A 12838-nucleotide genomic window follows, 5' to 3' on the forward strand; every position below is an offset into this window, starting at 1 on the left:
GTATCTTTCGGCTTCCTGCCTGAAGCCAGTCGCGACACAAAGAAGCTTATGATGACCATGAATCTGTGGAAATACGGTTTCTTCAACGCAAACGCGTCTTTAGAGCCCTCATTGAGTAAGTCTTGCTAACTTGTTCCTTTCTAGTCGTGAAATGAAATACTTTTGCTAACGATGCTTGCATGCAGTGACCATGCGTCCGAAGGAGTCAGAGCCGCTGCGACGAAGGCAATTCAACTTTCCGCGGTCAAGGACCGCCAAGGCGACCGATGTTACTCCTACTGATCCCCCGGCTGAAGGTGCCACATCGGGCCCCTCAGTGCGACCTTCTAGAACTTCCTAGCATCAGCCTTCGGAGGACGCACCAATTCGATCTACCAAAATTTCCCAGCCATCGGCTGTTCGCCCGAGGCTAAAGACAACGGCTCAGCGAGCGAAGAAGAAGAGAAGGCAAATTCAGGTCGAAGAGTCAAGGACCGAATCCGAGGGCTATCAACTCGAGAGGTCGCAACCGGATGTCAAGAGGAGGTCGGCTAAGGAACAGACATGCGACACGACCCCTCAGAAGGCACGAAGAAGGAAACTACAGTGTTGGACTCGCTGGGGAACCTGCCGGAGTACCTGCAGCCGATAGTCTATACTTTGCTGGAGTGCGGACTCTCGGAATCATTCGAGTAGTTCGTAGGTTCCAGCGACATAGACTTGATGTGCACATCGCTCCAGCACTTGAGCAAGGTAAACGAATTGTTCTCGGCGAGGACTTCCTTTAGCTCTTTTTGATAAACTAACTTGCTATTTTTCTTGTTTGCAGGCCCTACTTTCCATGCAACTGTCCCTGGAGAAGGTTTGGCTTGGAGCTGCCAAGGCGAAGGTCGCATTGAAGGAAGAGAACGCACAGCTCAAGCGAGGCCTGGAAGCTACCGAAGCAAAAAGAAACCTATCTTCTAAGTCGATGAATCAGTACCTGAGCGAAAAGGACACTACTCTTCGCATAGTGGACTTCCAAAAAGCCGAGCTCGAGAAACATGCAGAGGAAGTAAAGGAGCTCCAAAGGACTATAGCCAGACTCTCCAATGAGGTCGGAGAGAATGACCAAGAGCTCAAAGCGACCTCTCTGTGGGCTTGGCGAGCAGAACAAGAGAGGGATGCCTTCGAGAAGCAAAGGCAAGCTTTTGAGGCCGAGCTCCAAGCAAGTCAGGGAAAAGTTGCTTCCCTGACCGAAGAGATGCAGAATCAGGCAGCGGAGGTCGAGGAGAAGGCTGTTGAATGGGCAATCGAGTCTATCTACGCCTTGAGGCTGAAGAATCCGCGCGTTGATATGTCCGACCTGCCGGAGGACTGGCGGGAAACTCTCATGTCCATGGTGTGACAAGATGATGAAGCAACAGCCGCCCAAAAATCTGATCAGACAGAGGGTTCGGGACAAGCCTGGGAGAAGCCCCCAGCCGACCAGCCTTAGGATGATGAGGTCGGTCCTCTAGGAGTCAGATTAGGGCTAACAATTGTACCGTTTTGCCTGCTGTACTCTTCGCATTAATGAAATACATTTTGCTTTTACAATTTCTGTTCGCTTTATTATACATGAGTTTACATTCTATCTACAATATTGGAACAAGTCTATGCGAACATGATAGCACATTATAAGAACAAGATTACATGTGAAAACTGTTACAAGCGAACAAAGTAATACTTTACAAGGAAATAATTTTCAAAGATCAAAAATTAATTTACAAGGAAAACTGGGTTCAGAATTACTGATAGTAAGGTCGAAGATGCTCAGCATTCCAAGCTTGGTGTACTTTAAAACCATTCAGTCTTTTGAGATGATAAGTCTCCAGTCTTATCACCTTGTTGATGCGGTATGAACCTTTCTAGTTCGGTCCTAACACTCCCGCACTTGGTTCCCTAGTACCGAGAAGAACTTCCTTTAATACAAGGTCGTCGACCTGGAAGTCTCTTCGTCTAACCTTTGAATCAAAGAACCTCTTCGCGCGTTGCTGATAGTCTGCTATTCTTAGTGATGCCTTGCTGCGATGTTCTTCAACAAGGTCCAGGCTTGCTCTCATAAGCGCTTCGTTGTCGGCCTCATTGTACAAGTCCCTCCGAAGTGAACCAGTTCCTACTTCCACAGGGATCATCACTTCGCAACCATATGCTAGCGAAAAAGGGGTTTCTGAGGTAGAGGTTCTCGGAGTTGTCCTGTACGCCCATAGGACTTCGGGGAGGTCGTCGACCCAATTCCTTTTGGCTTTGCCAAGTTTGGCTTTTAGAGTGTGCTTGATGGTTTTGTTGACAACTTCAACTTGACCATTTGCTTGCGGTCTTGCGACTGAGATGAATTTTTTATGGATGCCCAACTCGTCGCAAAACTGCTTGAACTCTTCATTGTCGAATTGTTTTCCATTATCCAAGATGAGGGTATGAGGAATTCCGTAACGGCACACAATATTCTTGAAAACGAAGTCTTTGAGTTTCTTGGTCGTGATCGCGACTAGCGGTTCGGCTTCCACCCATTTGGTGAAGTAATCTACCGCGACCACGACATATTTGACTCCCCCTTTACCGACTGGCATGGGACCGATGAGATCGATTCCCCACATGGAAAATGGCCAGGGGCTAGTCATTATTATCAGCTCGTGAGAAGGAGCTCGCGGTATGTTCGTGAACCGCTGACACTTATCACACCTCTTGAGAAAGTTGTAGGTGTCTTTTTGGATTCGGGGCTAATAGTACCCTTGACGAACAACCTTGTTTACAAGAGATCATGCGGCGGTGTGATTACCGCAGATCCCTTCATGTATTTCCCTCATGATGTAATCTGCTTCTTCGTCGATTACACATCGGAGGAGAATGGCGCTAAACCCTCGCCTGTACCTGGTCCCTGATGAGGGTGTAACGAGCAGATCTTGTTTGCAGGACCCTTGCCTCGACCTTGTCGTCAAGCAAGGTCCCATCCTTGAGATATTGGAAGATGGGAGTTATCCAAGAATCTGATTATGTTACATTCACGGCTTGTTCGATCGGGCTGATACTAAGGGCCTCGATGAATCAAACAGGAATGCTATCCGACGCTTCTGAGTCTAACGATGAGGTTATCCTTGCCAGGGCATCCGCCACAGAGTTGCTATCTCTGGGAATCTGAGTGATCGCGAAGTGCTTGAACAGCTCGAGTGCGGCCTTAGCTTTCTTTAGATAGCAGATCATATTTTCTTCCTTGGCTTGATAATCTTCTAAAATCTGGTTAACAACCAGCATGGAGTCGCTGTGGATGTTGATCGCGGTTGCGCCCATTTCTCTGGCCAACCGCAATCAAGCGAGCAGAGCTTCATGCTCGGCCTCATTGTTGGTTGTCTTAAATCCGAACCGGAGAATGCCGTGAACGTGAGCCCCTTCAGAACTCAAAAGGAGAAGACCTGGACCAGCCCTCTTTCTGTTCAATGATCCATCAACGTAGAGGCTCCAGGTTAACAGATTCTGAGCAGTTTCCTGAATGGCTTCGCTGGGCTGTTGCTCCGACTCACTTGGAAGATAGGAGAATTCTGAGATGAAGTCAGCAACAGTCTGCCCTTTGATAGTCGATCTTGGTTTGTACTTTAGATCGAACTGACTTAAGTCCATGGCCCATTTAAGCAATTTACCAAATGCCTCTGGCTTCTGGAGGACCTGCCTGAGCGGGTAATTAGTCATTACATGAATTGTATGGGCGTGAAAGTAAGGTCGTAGCTTTCTGGAAGCGATCAACAGAGCATAGGCTAATCGTTCTATTTTCAGATACCGCATCTTAGCATCCAACAGACGTTTGCTCGCATAGTATACTGGCCATTGGATCTTTTCCTTTTCCCGAATTAAGGTTGCACTGGCCGCGAACTGAGAGACAGATAGGTACAGGAGCAAGATCTCTTGCGGAAGAGGCTTGGATAGGAGATGTGGCTTCCCGAGGTGTTCTTTTATACTTTGGAACGCCTGTTCGCACTCGAGAGTCCACTCGAACTTCTTATTGGCCTTCAGAATATTGAAGAACGGCAAACAGTGATCTGTTAGCCTCGATATGAAGCGACTCAGTGCCGCTATTCGCCCATTAAGGCTCATGACCTGCTTTTTGCTAGTCGTGCTTTCCATATCAATGAGAGCTTGAATTTTCTCGGGGTTGATTTTTATCCCCCGTTGGTTAACCATGTATCCTAGGAATTTTCCTGAGGATACTCCGAACGAACACGTGAGAGGATTCAGCTTCATTCTGTATAGTAGGAGGATATCAAACATCTCAGCGAGATGCGCTATGTAATCTGAACAACATGGGATTTGACCAGCATGTCATCTACATATACCTCCATTGACTTACCGATCTGGTCGAAGAAAATCCGGTTAACCAATCGCTGGTAGGTTGTACCAACGTTCTTGAGGCCGAAGGGCATAACTCTGTAGTAGTACAATCCCCGATCTGTAATAAAAGATGTATGCTCTTCGTCCGGTGCGTATATCAGAATTTGATTATATCCTGAGTATGCGTCCATAAAACTTAGCAGTTCATGCCCCGAGGTGGCATCCACGAGCTGGTCGATTCTAGGCAAGGGGAAGCTATCTTTAGGGCAGGCTTTGTTAAGGTCGTTGAAGTCGACATAGGTTCGTTACTTGTCATTGGGCTTCTTTGCCAGAACTGGGTTGGTAACCCAGGTCGGGTAGAGTGCTTCCCGGATGGACCTGTTTCGGAGGAGGTTATCCACCTCTAGCTTTAAGGCGGCATATCGCTCTGGATCCATCGCCATTCTTTTTTGGCAAACTGGCTTGGCTTCGCTGATGATGTTCAGCGCATGGCAGATGATATCAGGGCTGATCCCGATCATATCTACATGTGACCAGGCGAACACATCAATATTTTCCTTGAGGAAGCTGATCAGCTCGGAAACGAGCTAGGGGTTGAGATTGCTCCTAATCCTTAACACCTGGCTCGGCTCGCCTTAGTCGATCAATACTTCGGACAAATCCTCAACTGGCCCACTGGAAGGGCTTTCCTGAATCCGAGTTTCCATGTTATCCTCGGCTGGACCAGGTTGTGGCTCGATCCGACTGATCGCCATAGCCTGTCGGGGAATGCCACGCGAGATACCCTTCCCTTTGCACGCCATCTGCACTGCTTTTATGTAACAGTCGCGAGATGCACTTTGAGATCCACTAACTTCCCCTATCCCCGTCAGGGTGAGGAACTTCATCTTGAGATGGTATACCGAAGTGACTACCTTGAAGTTTCTTAGTAGAGGTCGCCCCAAAATTCCATTAAAAGCAGATGGGCAATCCACTACCAAGAATTCAATAACCTTGGTCACTTCGTCAAAGTCACCCAGCATGACTGGAAGTTGGATCGTTCCTAAAGGGATCAGGTGGTCCCTTGTAAAACCATAAAGAGGGATCGAGGCGGGCGTCAGGTCGGCGTCGTCCAAGTTCATTCTTTCGAAAGCAGTCTGGAACAGGATGTTCACAGCACTTTCGTTGTGCACTAGCATCCTGCAGACGTTATAGTGCCCTATGAGGGGCGTGATCACAAGTGCGTCGTCGTGGGATGATACAGATGGGCTGCATTCTTCTCGGAGAAGGTAATTAGCTCCTCCTTGCGAACCTTTTATGGCCGTTGCAACGTGTTCATCACACTGATTGGGTCGTGATAAGCCACGCGAGCATATCTTTCCTAGGCACCTTGCATGTTCCCCGCGAGGTGCAGCCCCCCAAAGATCATGTTGACACTGCAATATCCTGTGCGATCACGACGCTTCTTTCCTTGATCCCCTTGACTTTTCTCTTGTGCGGGAGCGGAGTCGTCAATATACTCCTTAAAATGTCCCTTCTTGATGAGTTCTTCGATTGCTTGCTTGAAAGCTTGGCACTCATCGGTGTGATGCATGTTATCTCGATGGAAGCGACAGTACCTTTTATTATTTTTGGCTGACGTGAGAGTTTTCATGGGCTAGGGCTCTCCAAGCAGGCTGGCTTCTTCTGATTTATCAAGAATAGCCGACACAGATGCATTCAGAGGTGTATATTGGTCTTTGTCGCGATTGCGACGAGGGACAGGAGCATAGGACTTCTTGGGCTCATAGCGGGGTTTCTTTCCTTTGCGCTGGTCGTCAGCGGCCCCTCTGCGATCAGCTCTTCTACTTTCCCCCCGACCTGACGTACTGCTTGAAGCGCCGGGGTCGCGACGGCGGAGCGTTGCCAATGAATTTTTAATCCGGAGGTACTTCTCCGCAAGGTTATAGAATCGGGTGAGGGAAACATTGTCCTCAGCCTGTAATTCTTTCCACAGGTCGGTTTGTGGATGAACTCCTACTATAATGAGAGTCCGAACAGACTCTTCGGGAGTATGAACCACCTTGTTGAGTTCTCTATAGAAACGGTCGATGTAGGACTGGAAGGATTCATCATTTTCTTGCCTTATATTGTTGAGGTAGCTCAAAGGCATCGAGAACTTTCTGTTCGCTTGAAAATACCTTAGGAACGTCGCGCTCATCTGAGGCCATGAACTGATCGATCCCGCTGGGAGTGACCTGAACCACCGTTTGGCATGGGAGGTTAAAGTCACTGCCAAACAACGACATTTTGCTAGATCTGAGACCTGGTGAAACTCCATCAGGTCGTTAAATTCATATAAATGATCCTGCGGATCAGAATTTTCATCAAACGCCCACATGTCGGGCATCTTGAATCTTGATGGAAGTGGAGCGGCTAGCACTTTGGGAGAGAAGAGGGACGCAGACGCGACCTGCCCTTACTCGTTTTGCTGAGCTCTTAGTCGGTCTAGAGCTCGCTGCAGCTCCTCAATTTATAGCAATGGAGCCACTTGGGGATTGCTTTCACCCATGCGAGTTCGACCCTCGCGATTACGATTGAGGAAAGTCCGGGGGTCGGGTTTCTCTTCACCTCGGCTAGCGGTTCTGGCCACTCTCGACACACGCTGGCTAGAGCCGTGTGATGACGATGAATGGTGCGGGGTATTTTCACGACCTTCGCGGTGGTAAGAACCACCCCGCAAAGTGTGGGACCCTCTCGCACGGTGACAATCAGGATCGTCTTGCTGGTGGTGATAAGAATCACCCCGTCCAGCACTTTTATGGGGGTGTGCTTGCGACGTGGCATGGGACAGATCGGGCTACGTCTTTTCACCGATCTCAACGAGACTGGTATTCTGCTCGGGACACGGTTGTAGTTCGCTGGCCTTTTGGAGCCCGTAGGCCCTTTTTTTGCCACTTGCTTACCCTTTCGCCGACATGCTGCAGTGCTCGCGGCACGGGCTATTTCCTTTTGCCGCTCTTTCGCGTGACTTGCAGGCGTTAACCACCCCAACTAATTTGGTTGGCACGCCTTGGTCCAAACGGTCCAACTTTCGGTTGACCGTTTGGAGAGTATTGTCGAACCTCTCTAGGTAGCTTCTAATGGCTGAGTCAAGTTGTGAACTTAATGGGATATCCCCCACGGCATTTTGCGAAACTGAAGGTATTTTGGAAGAGGTGTCCCCCTGGACTTGGGGGATCCCCTCAGCACCCTAGTTGGTTCACTGAAGTTCAGGTTGACGGGCCATTTGCTGTTATAGGACCAGTAAGTTAGAGATTCTCCTAATGAAGGATAAACACTAAATCAGGCCCTCCTTCTAGCGCCAAACTGTTGATGCGTGATTTTGACACCAACGAAACGCACATGTGAAATGCTGAGCTGGCCTAGAAGACACACGTGAATATAAGGAAATATAAGAGTAACTGCAATGGGGACAACTTTTAAAGTGGTTCGGATGCTAAGGTAGCAAGTCCTATGTCCACTAATGTTTATATTGATGATAAGGGTTAGGTCGCGTTAGCGGACTGACTTACAATGATAGTACAAGAGAGAGAGAGAGAGAGAGAGAGAGAGAGGGTAGCTAATCAAGAGTAAAAAATGAGCGAATCCCTTGAATGGGAGAGGAGCCCTCTACTTATAGTGGGATGCATTGAACTAATGATTACTAAATCTGTGAGTTGGTGGGATTAAGTGTACAAATCCTTCTTTATGTCACATTGCCTACCTTTTAGAGTGATTTACGCGATTTGGAGTAGGGATTGGACACATGGGATCACCACAGCTTCTGGCTGGTCTGACGCGCACCTACTGTTCTGACAAAAGCAGGCTGCCCCTTTCCTCATGTGACTCGGCTGTAGGTGTACCCATGCTCTGACTTTTACACGCTGACTGGACCTTACGTCAGCCCTATATTTTTCAGGCATAATAATTTCCATGATGATTTATATGTTTATCACCATGCCTTTTTAAAGTACTAGTATCATTACTCGCATCAGTTTTATAAATATTTCTACAATACATGCATCTTGCTTTCTTCACTTGAACCTCATTTTCTGTCTCTTAAAACTTTACGAAATGCATCCAAACGTCTGATGTATGCCTGTCGTCGGTTATGATAGCTGTAGTTGATGAACCTGCTTCTACTTTAGATGGAGTTGGACGAGGACGATGATTACGAAAATGACCTCTAGAACCACTGGGAGCTATAGCAACACGAGGAGGAAGGGGGAAAATATTATGAGGTGTATCAGATTCTAAGAATGGGAAAGCAGGACTGTTTGAATTTACTACGTTTATGTTAGTAAATCCAGGGGGGCTAGGACAATTTTCTTCATCATCAAAATTGATGGTGGGATGGAAATATCTATCCATTCTAGTTATATATATAAAAAAAATAAAAAATAAAAAAAAAGGATATAAAAGAATTAAAGAAGGAGAATTGGAATTTGGAAATATGAATTGAAAATTGCAAAAAGTAATAAAAATTAAAATGAGAGCAAATGGACAACTGAGATTTGAGAGATTTTTAGAAGCAAGAGCAAATAAAGCAATTGAAGAAAATGAGAGAATTTTGGATGTGAGGAAATATGAGAAGTTTATGCCCTATAGATAGAGAAAAATGGGAAAAGAAAATGACCAAAAAGACCCCTCTAATTGCTATATAATGACTATATTTGAAGGGTAAAATGGGTTTTTGAAAAAAAAAATTAAATTTTTTATTTTTTTGTTGCCAAACCTTCGAGTTGGCGGTTGGCAGCCCAATGGCCAACCTGGCAAGTTGGCCCGTCGGCTGCCAATTGCCAACCTGACGAGCCCGACGAGTTTTAAAAAAAAAAATAACAACCCGTCGGGCCTGCCTATGCAGGTCCAACCTGCCCGATTGGGAATACTCGGACTGGGCTAAGCCCGACCTACCCTTAAGCCAGGCCAGGTTGGGGCTGGCCTACCTAACCCGACCCATTTTTTCCACCTCTGCGCACAACCTCAATGTGACAACTTGTAATTAGTTAGCTCGTAATAGGTCCCATTTGATAGATTGCGGCTAACCAATTACGAGTTGCCACGTCGAAGTTGTGAGAGAAAATTCGTGAGATTACTCTATTTTTAAATGTTTATTTAAAGCTTGTCTCATAATCACCGGAAAGAGATTAATTTGTTCTTTTATTTAAACAAATAAAATGTTATATTGGTGTTTCAATTTCACTTGGCCTCATATTTATATTGTCATGTACACATGCAAAATACTATTCTATGATTATGGCCTCATTGCAAAATACACATAAGAAAAATTCTATTAATATTTTTCGCTGCACCAAACAACCATTGGGCTACAAGATGATGCTTCAGCTGGTCGGTTCTTTATGATTACGAGGAGTTGCCAGTTAGAAGGCCCAATGAGAGGCAATCCCACCAGGCCAGCCCAGTTTTACTATATTATATTTGCAGGATCGGTACTTCAAGTGCTGATTTTTTTGTTCATTTAAAAAAAAAAGGGGAAAAAAATCTAGGTGGCATAACTTAGTGTTGGTCAGATTCTCGTATATATTTGCTATTCGGATAAAATCAAATCTACCTTTATGTGTTTTGATTATACTATGTTTAATCTGTTTCTGTAATGGAAAATTCATTAAGTTAGTGTAAGAACATTCTCAATGAGATTATTATTATCATTATTAGAAATGGGATGTAATACACAGAGTGGAAAAAAAATACAATTAAAAGAAGGCTTGAATTATTTCACTCCCTGGAAACTAAAACTACTTGTTTCCAAACATTTTCCGAACCTGCAAGAGCAGCAGGAGCATTTTCAAGACCTTCAGTAATGTGTTCAAGATAAACAATCTTCCCTTCTCGGATCTTAGGCAGCACATCATCTAAAAACTCTGAGTATTGAGGAAAATAATCGAAGACTACAAATCCTTGCATACGAATCCGCTTATGAATAATTATCCTCAAATTCTGTACGCCTTCAGGCTCTTCAAGATTGTGCTCTGCGCTCATTCCACACACCGCGATTCGACCATTAAGTCTCATGTTTAGAAGCACTGCATCGAGCATTTTTCCCCCCACGTTTTCGAAGTAAACGTCAATGCCTTCAGGAAAGCACCTGGAAAAAAAAAATGGAAGTTTCTGGTTATTTTCCTTCTTGTTACAATTTTTTCAGTTTGTGGGGGCAATGGCCCCTGCTTCTATCTCCTGTGTTCCTGAAACTTACCTTTTCAAAGCCGCATCCAAGTCTTTCTCCTCCTTATAGTTGAAAGCATCATCAAATCCCAACTTGTTCTTCAAAATTTCAACCTAAAAGTATTTGTAAGAGAAAAGATTAATTATGGATAACAGGGACTACAGCATTATAAACTGAATCTCAGACTTATTCACAAGCAATGTGACATGTAACAATGAGGTATTTCAGGAGAAATCGGCTCACCTTTTCTTTACTTCCGGCACTGCCAACAACGTAGCAGCCCAATAACTTTGCAAATTGCCCAACAAGCTGACCAACAGCGCCTGATGCTCCTGAAATGTAGACATATTCTCCTTTCTTAGGAGCAGCTACTTTATGGAGACCAACCCAAGCAGTCATTCCAGGCATACCTAAAACAAAACGAAACAAAAAGAACAAACAATTCGCTATCAATTCATATTACTTGTTTCCCCTTTAATTGTCAAGTTATTCCAGATAGAAAATCCTGAGATCATCAACAGAGGGAAAAACTCACCAAGAATTCCAGTATAGTAGGACAAAGGAACATCAGCATGATGGATTTTGAAGAAGCTTTCAGGATTCTTAATCACACTGTATTCTTCCCATCCAACTATTCCCCAAACTAGATCCCCTTTCTGAAATTCCGGACGCCCTGAGTCCACAACTTTTGCCACTCCAAACCCATCCATTGCCTACATTTTTACACCATCAACTTAAATTAGAAAGCTTTCATGTACACAAAGTAAACAAAACAAAAGAAAACCCTTCATCAAATGTCTTTTTAAGTTTTCGAATCCTGTAATTACTTAACATGATATCAGAACTAAAGTAATGCTTACAGAGCCAGGCGTGAAGGAAGAGAAATCAGGATGTTCAAACTTCTTCATGCGGATTTTCACATAAGGTTCAACAGACAAGTAAAGATTCTTCACAACAAGACCATTTGAGCCTTCCTCTACTTTCAAAGATATAGAACTTGTATTCACCGCCATGTCAGATTCTTTCGGAGCTCCATTAACGAGTTGCTTCAATATCACTTGCTTGTTGTCAATCACTTCTCCAACACCTGCCATTATTGCTTGTTTTTCTTTGCTTTGCTTTAATTTTTCACTACTCAAATCTATAATGTTTTTTTTGTTTTTGTCCCTCTGTGTATTGATTGCGTATTTATAGTTGCATGATATAGTTTTTTATGTCGTTTTTGTTTTGTATTCTTGTTTAAATTCATGTCATTCGAGTCAGCACTGACGAATTCCTGGGTTTTTGTTTACTTTTCCTATTTGATGATGACCATCCTGGCTTGTGGAAAACAGAGCCGGTTCAACCCTCTGCAACTAAGGAAATTGTCTAGGACCCCATATTGAATGAAAGCGTCACCATATAATTAAAATATATATAATATTATTGCGCCATAATATGATAATAAATGTCATGCTTTAATATTGATTTTTATAAGAATTGTTTGGGTAAAGTACATATGGGAATCTGCCATTGGAGAAAGTGGGTGGTTGATAAATGATAATGACTATAAGAGGGATTTTGTTATTTCATTATAATTATGAGCCGCCATAATAATGTCCATAGGTTAATATTATTATCTTTTATTATACCAGTCAAATTCTAACTAATCTTTATCTTTTCATTGATCAAATTCATTTTTATTTTGGGTTTTGAAAGAATAAGTAGTTTTAACTAATTTCCAACTTCTAATATTATTTTTTATTGTACTGTTTATTCTCAAAGGATATTATTGTCATTTTCTCTGTATTATTTATTAAATTTATGTTTATAATTAATTTAAACCATTATTTTACAAATTTAAACCAAATCTCTCTTCATTAGTCTATTGATTCTAAAACCTAGTATGGGCTTTAGACAAAGCTGATTATAAGCCCATGTTTAAGGCCCAATTAAAGGGCAACACTACCAGGCCAGCCCATTTTTACTATATTACATTTGGAAGATTGATACTTCAAGTTTTGATTTATTTTCTTATTTTAATTAGGAAAAAGAATAGATAAAAATTAAGGTGAAATATATTAGTATATGCAAGAATACATATATAACAGTCTAGACCAAATTAGGTAGATATCATGTGTGATATTTCATAGCACTTGGAATAAAGAGTAAAATGTTTGTTAGATATTATATGAGTTTTTAAACTGTCAAAACGTATTTGGGGTTGAATCTCAAAAGCAAAATCCCGAGAACAAAAATCTAAAGCGGATAATATCTTAGCAACTTTGGTTAATTTTCAAATACTATAAATGGGTGAGTAAGAAACAAATTAAAAATTACAAACTATAGATTATA

At 43.5% G+C, this 12838-nt stretch overlaps 1 protein-coding gene across 1 annotated transcript; it reads right to left on the reverse strand.

The window, feature by feature from the left end:
* Positions 1–10001: 10001 nt before the first annotated feature.
* Positions 10002–11598, reverse strand: LOC116138779 (2-alkenal reductase (NADP(+)-dependent)-like). Its single transcript, XM_031424454.1, has 5 exons — positions 11365–11598; positions 11040–11217; positions 10748–10914; positions 10535–10617; positions 10002–10426 (listed from the first exon to the last, which is right to left on the reverse strand). Exons 1-5 carry the CDS (start codon positions 11596–11598, stop codon positions 10057–10059), a joined length of 1032 nt encoding a protein of 343 aa, XP_031280314.1. The 3' UTR covers positions 10002–10056.
* Between the last annotated feature and the right edge of the window lie 1240 nt (positions 11599–12838).

The sequence above is a fragment of the Pistacia vera genome, unplaced genomic scaffold, assembly GCF_008641045.1.
Source record: "Pistacia vera cultivar Batoury unplaced genomic scaffold, PisVer_v2 Contig11, whole genome shotgun sequence".
In the NCBI taxonomy this organism is placed as follows: Eukaryota; Viridiplantae; Streptophyta; class Magnoliopsida; order Sapindales; family Anacardiaceae; genus Pistacia; species Pistacia vera.

Coding starts and splice junctions, on each gene's coding strand:
- LOC116138779 (XM_031424454.1), bottom strand. CDS start 11,598: ATGGCAGGTGTTGGAGAAGTGATTGACAACAAGCAAGTGATATTGAAG. Junction 10,915..11,039: donor CTACTATACTGGAATTCTTG/GTGAGTTTTTCC, acceptor GTTTTGTTTTAG/GTATGCCTGGAATGACTGCT. Junction 10,618..10,747: donor GTGCCGGAAGTAAAGAAAAG/GTGAGCCGATTT, acceptor AAATACTTTTAG/GTTGAAATTTTGAAGAACAA.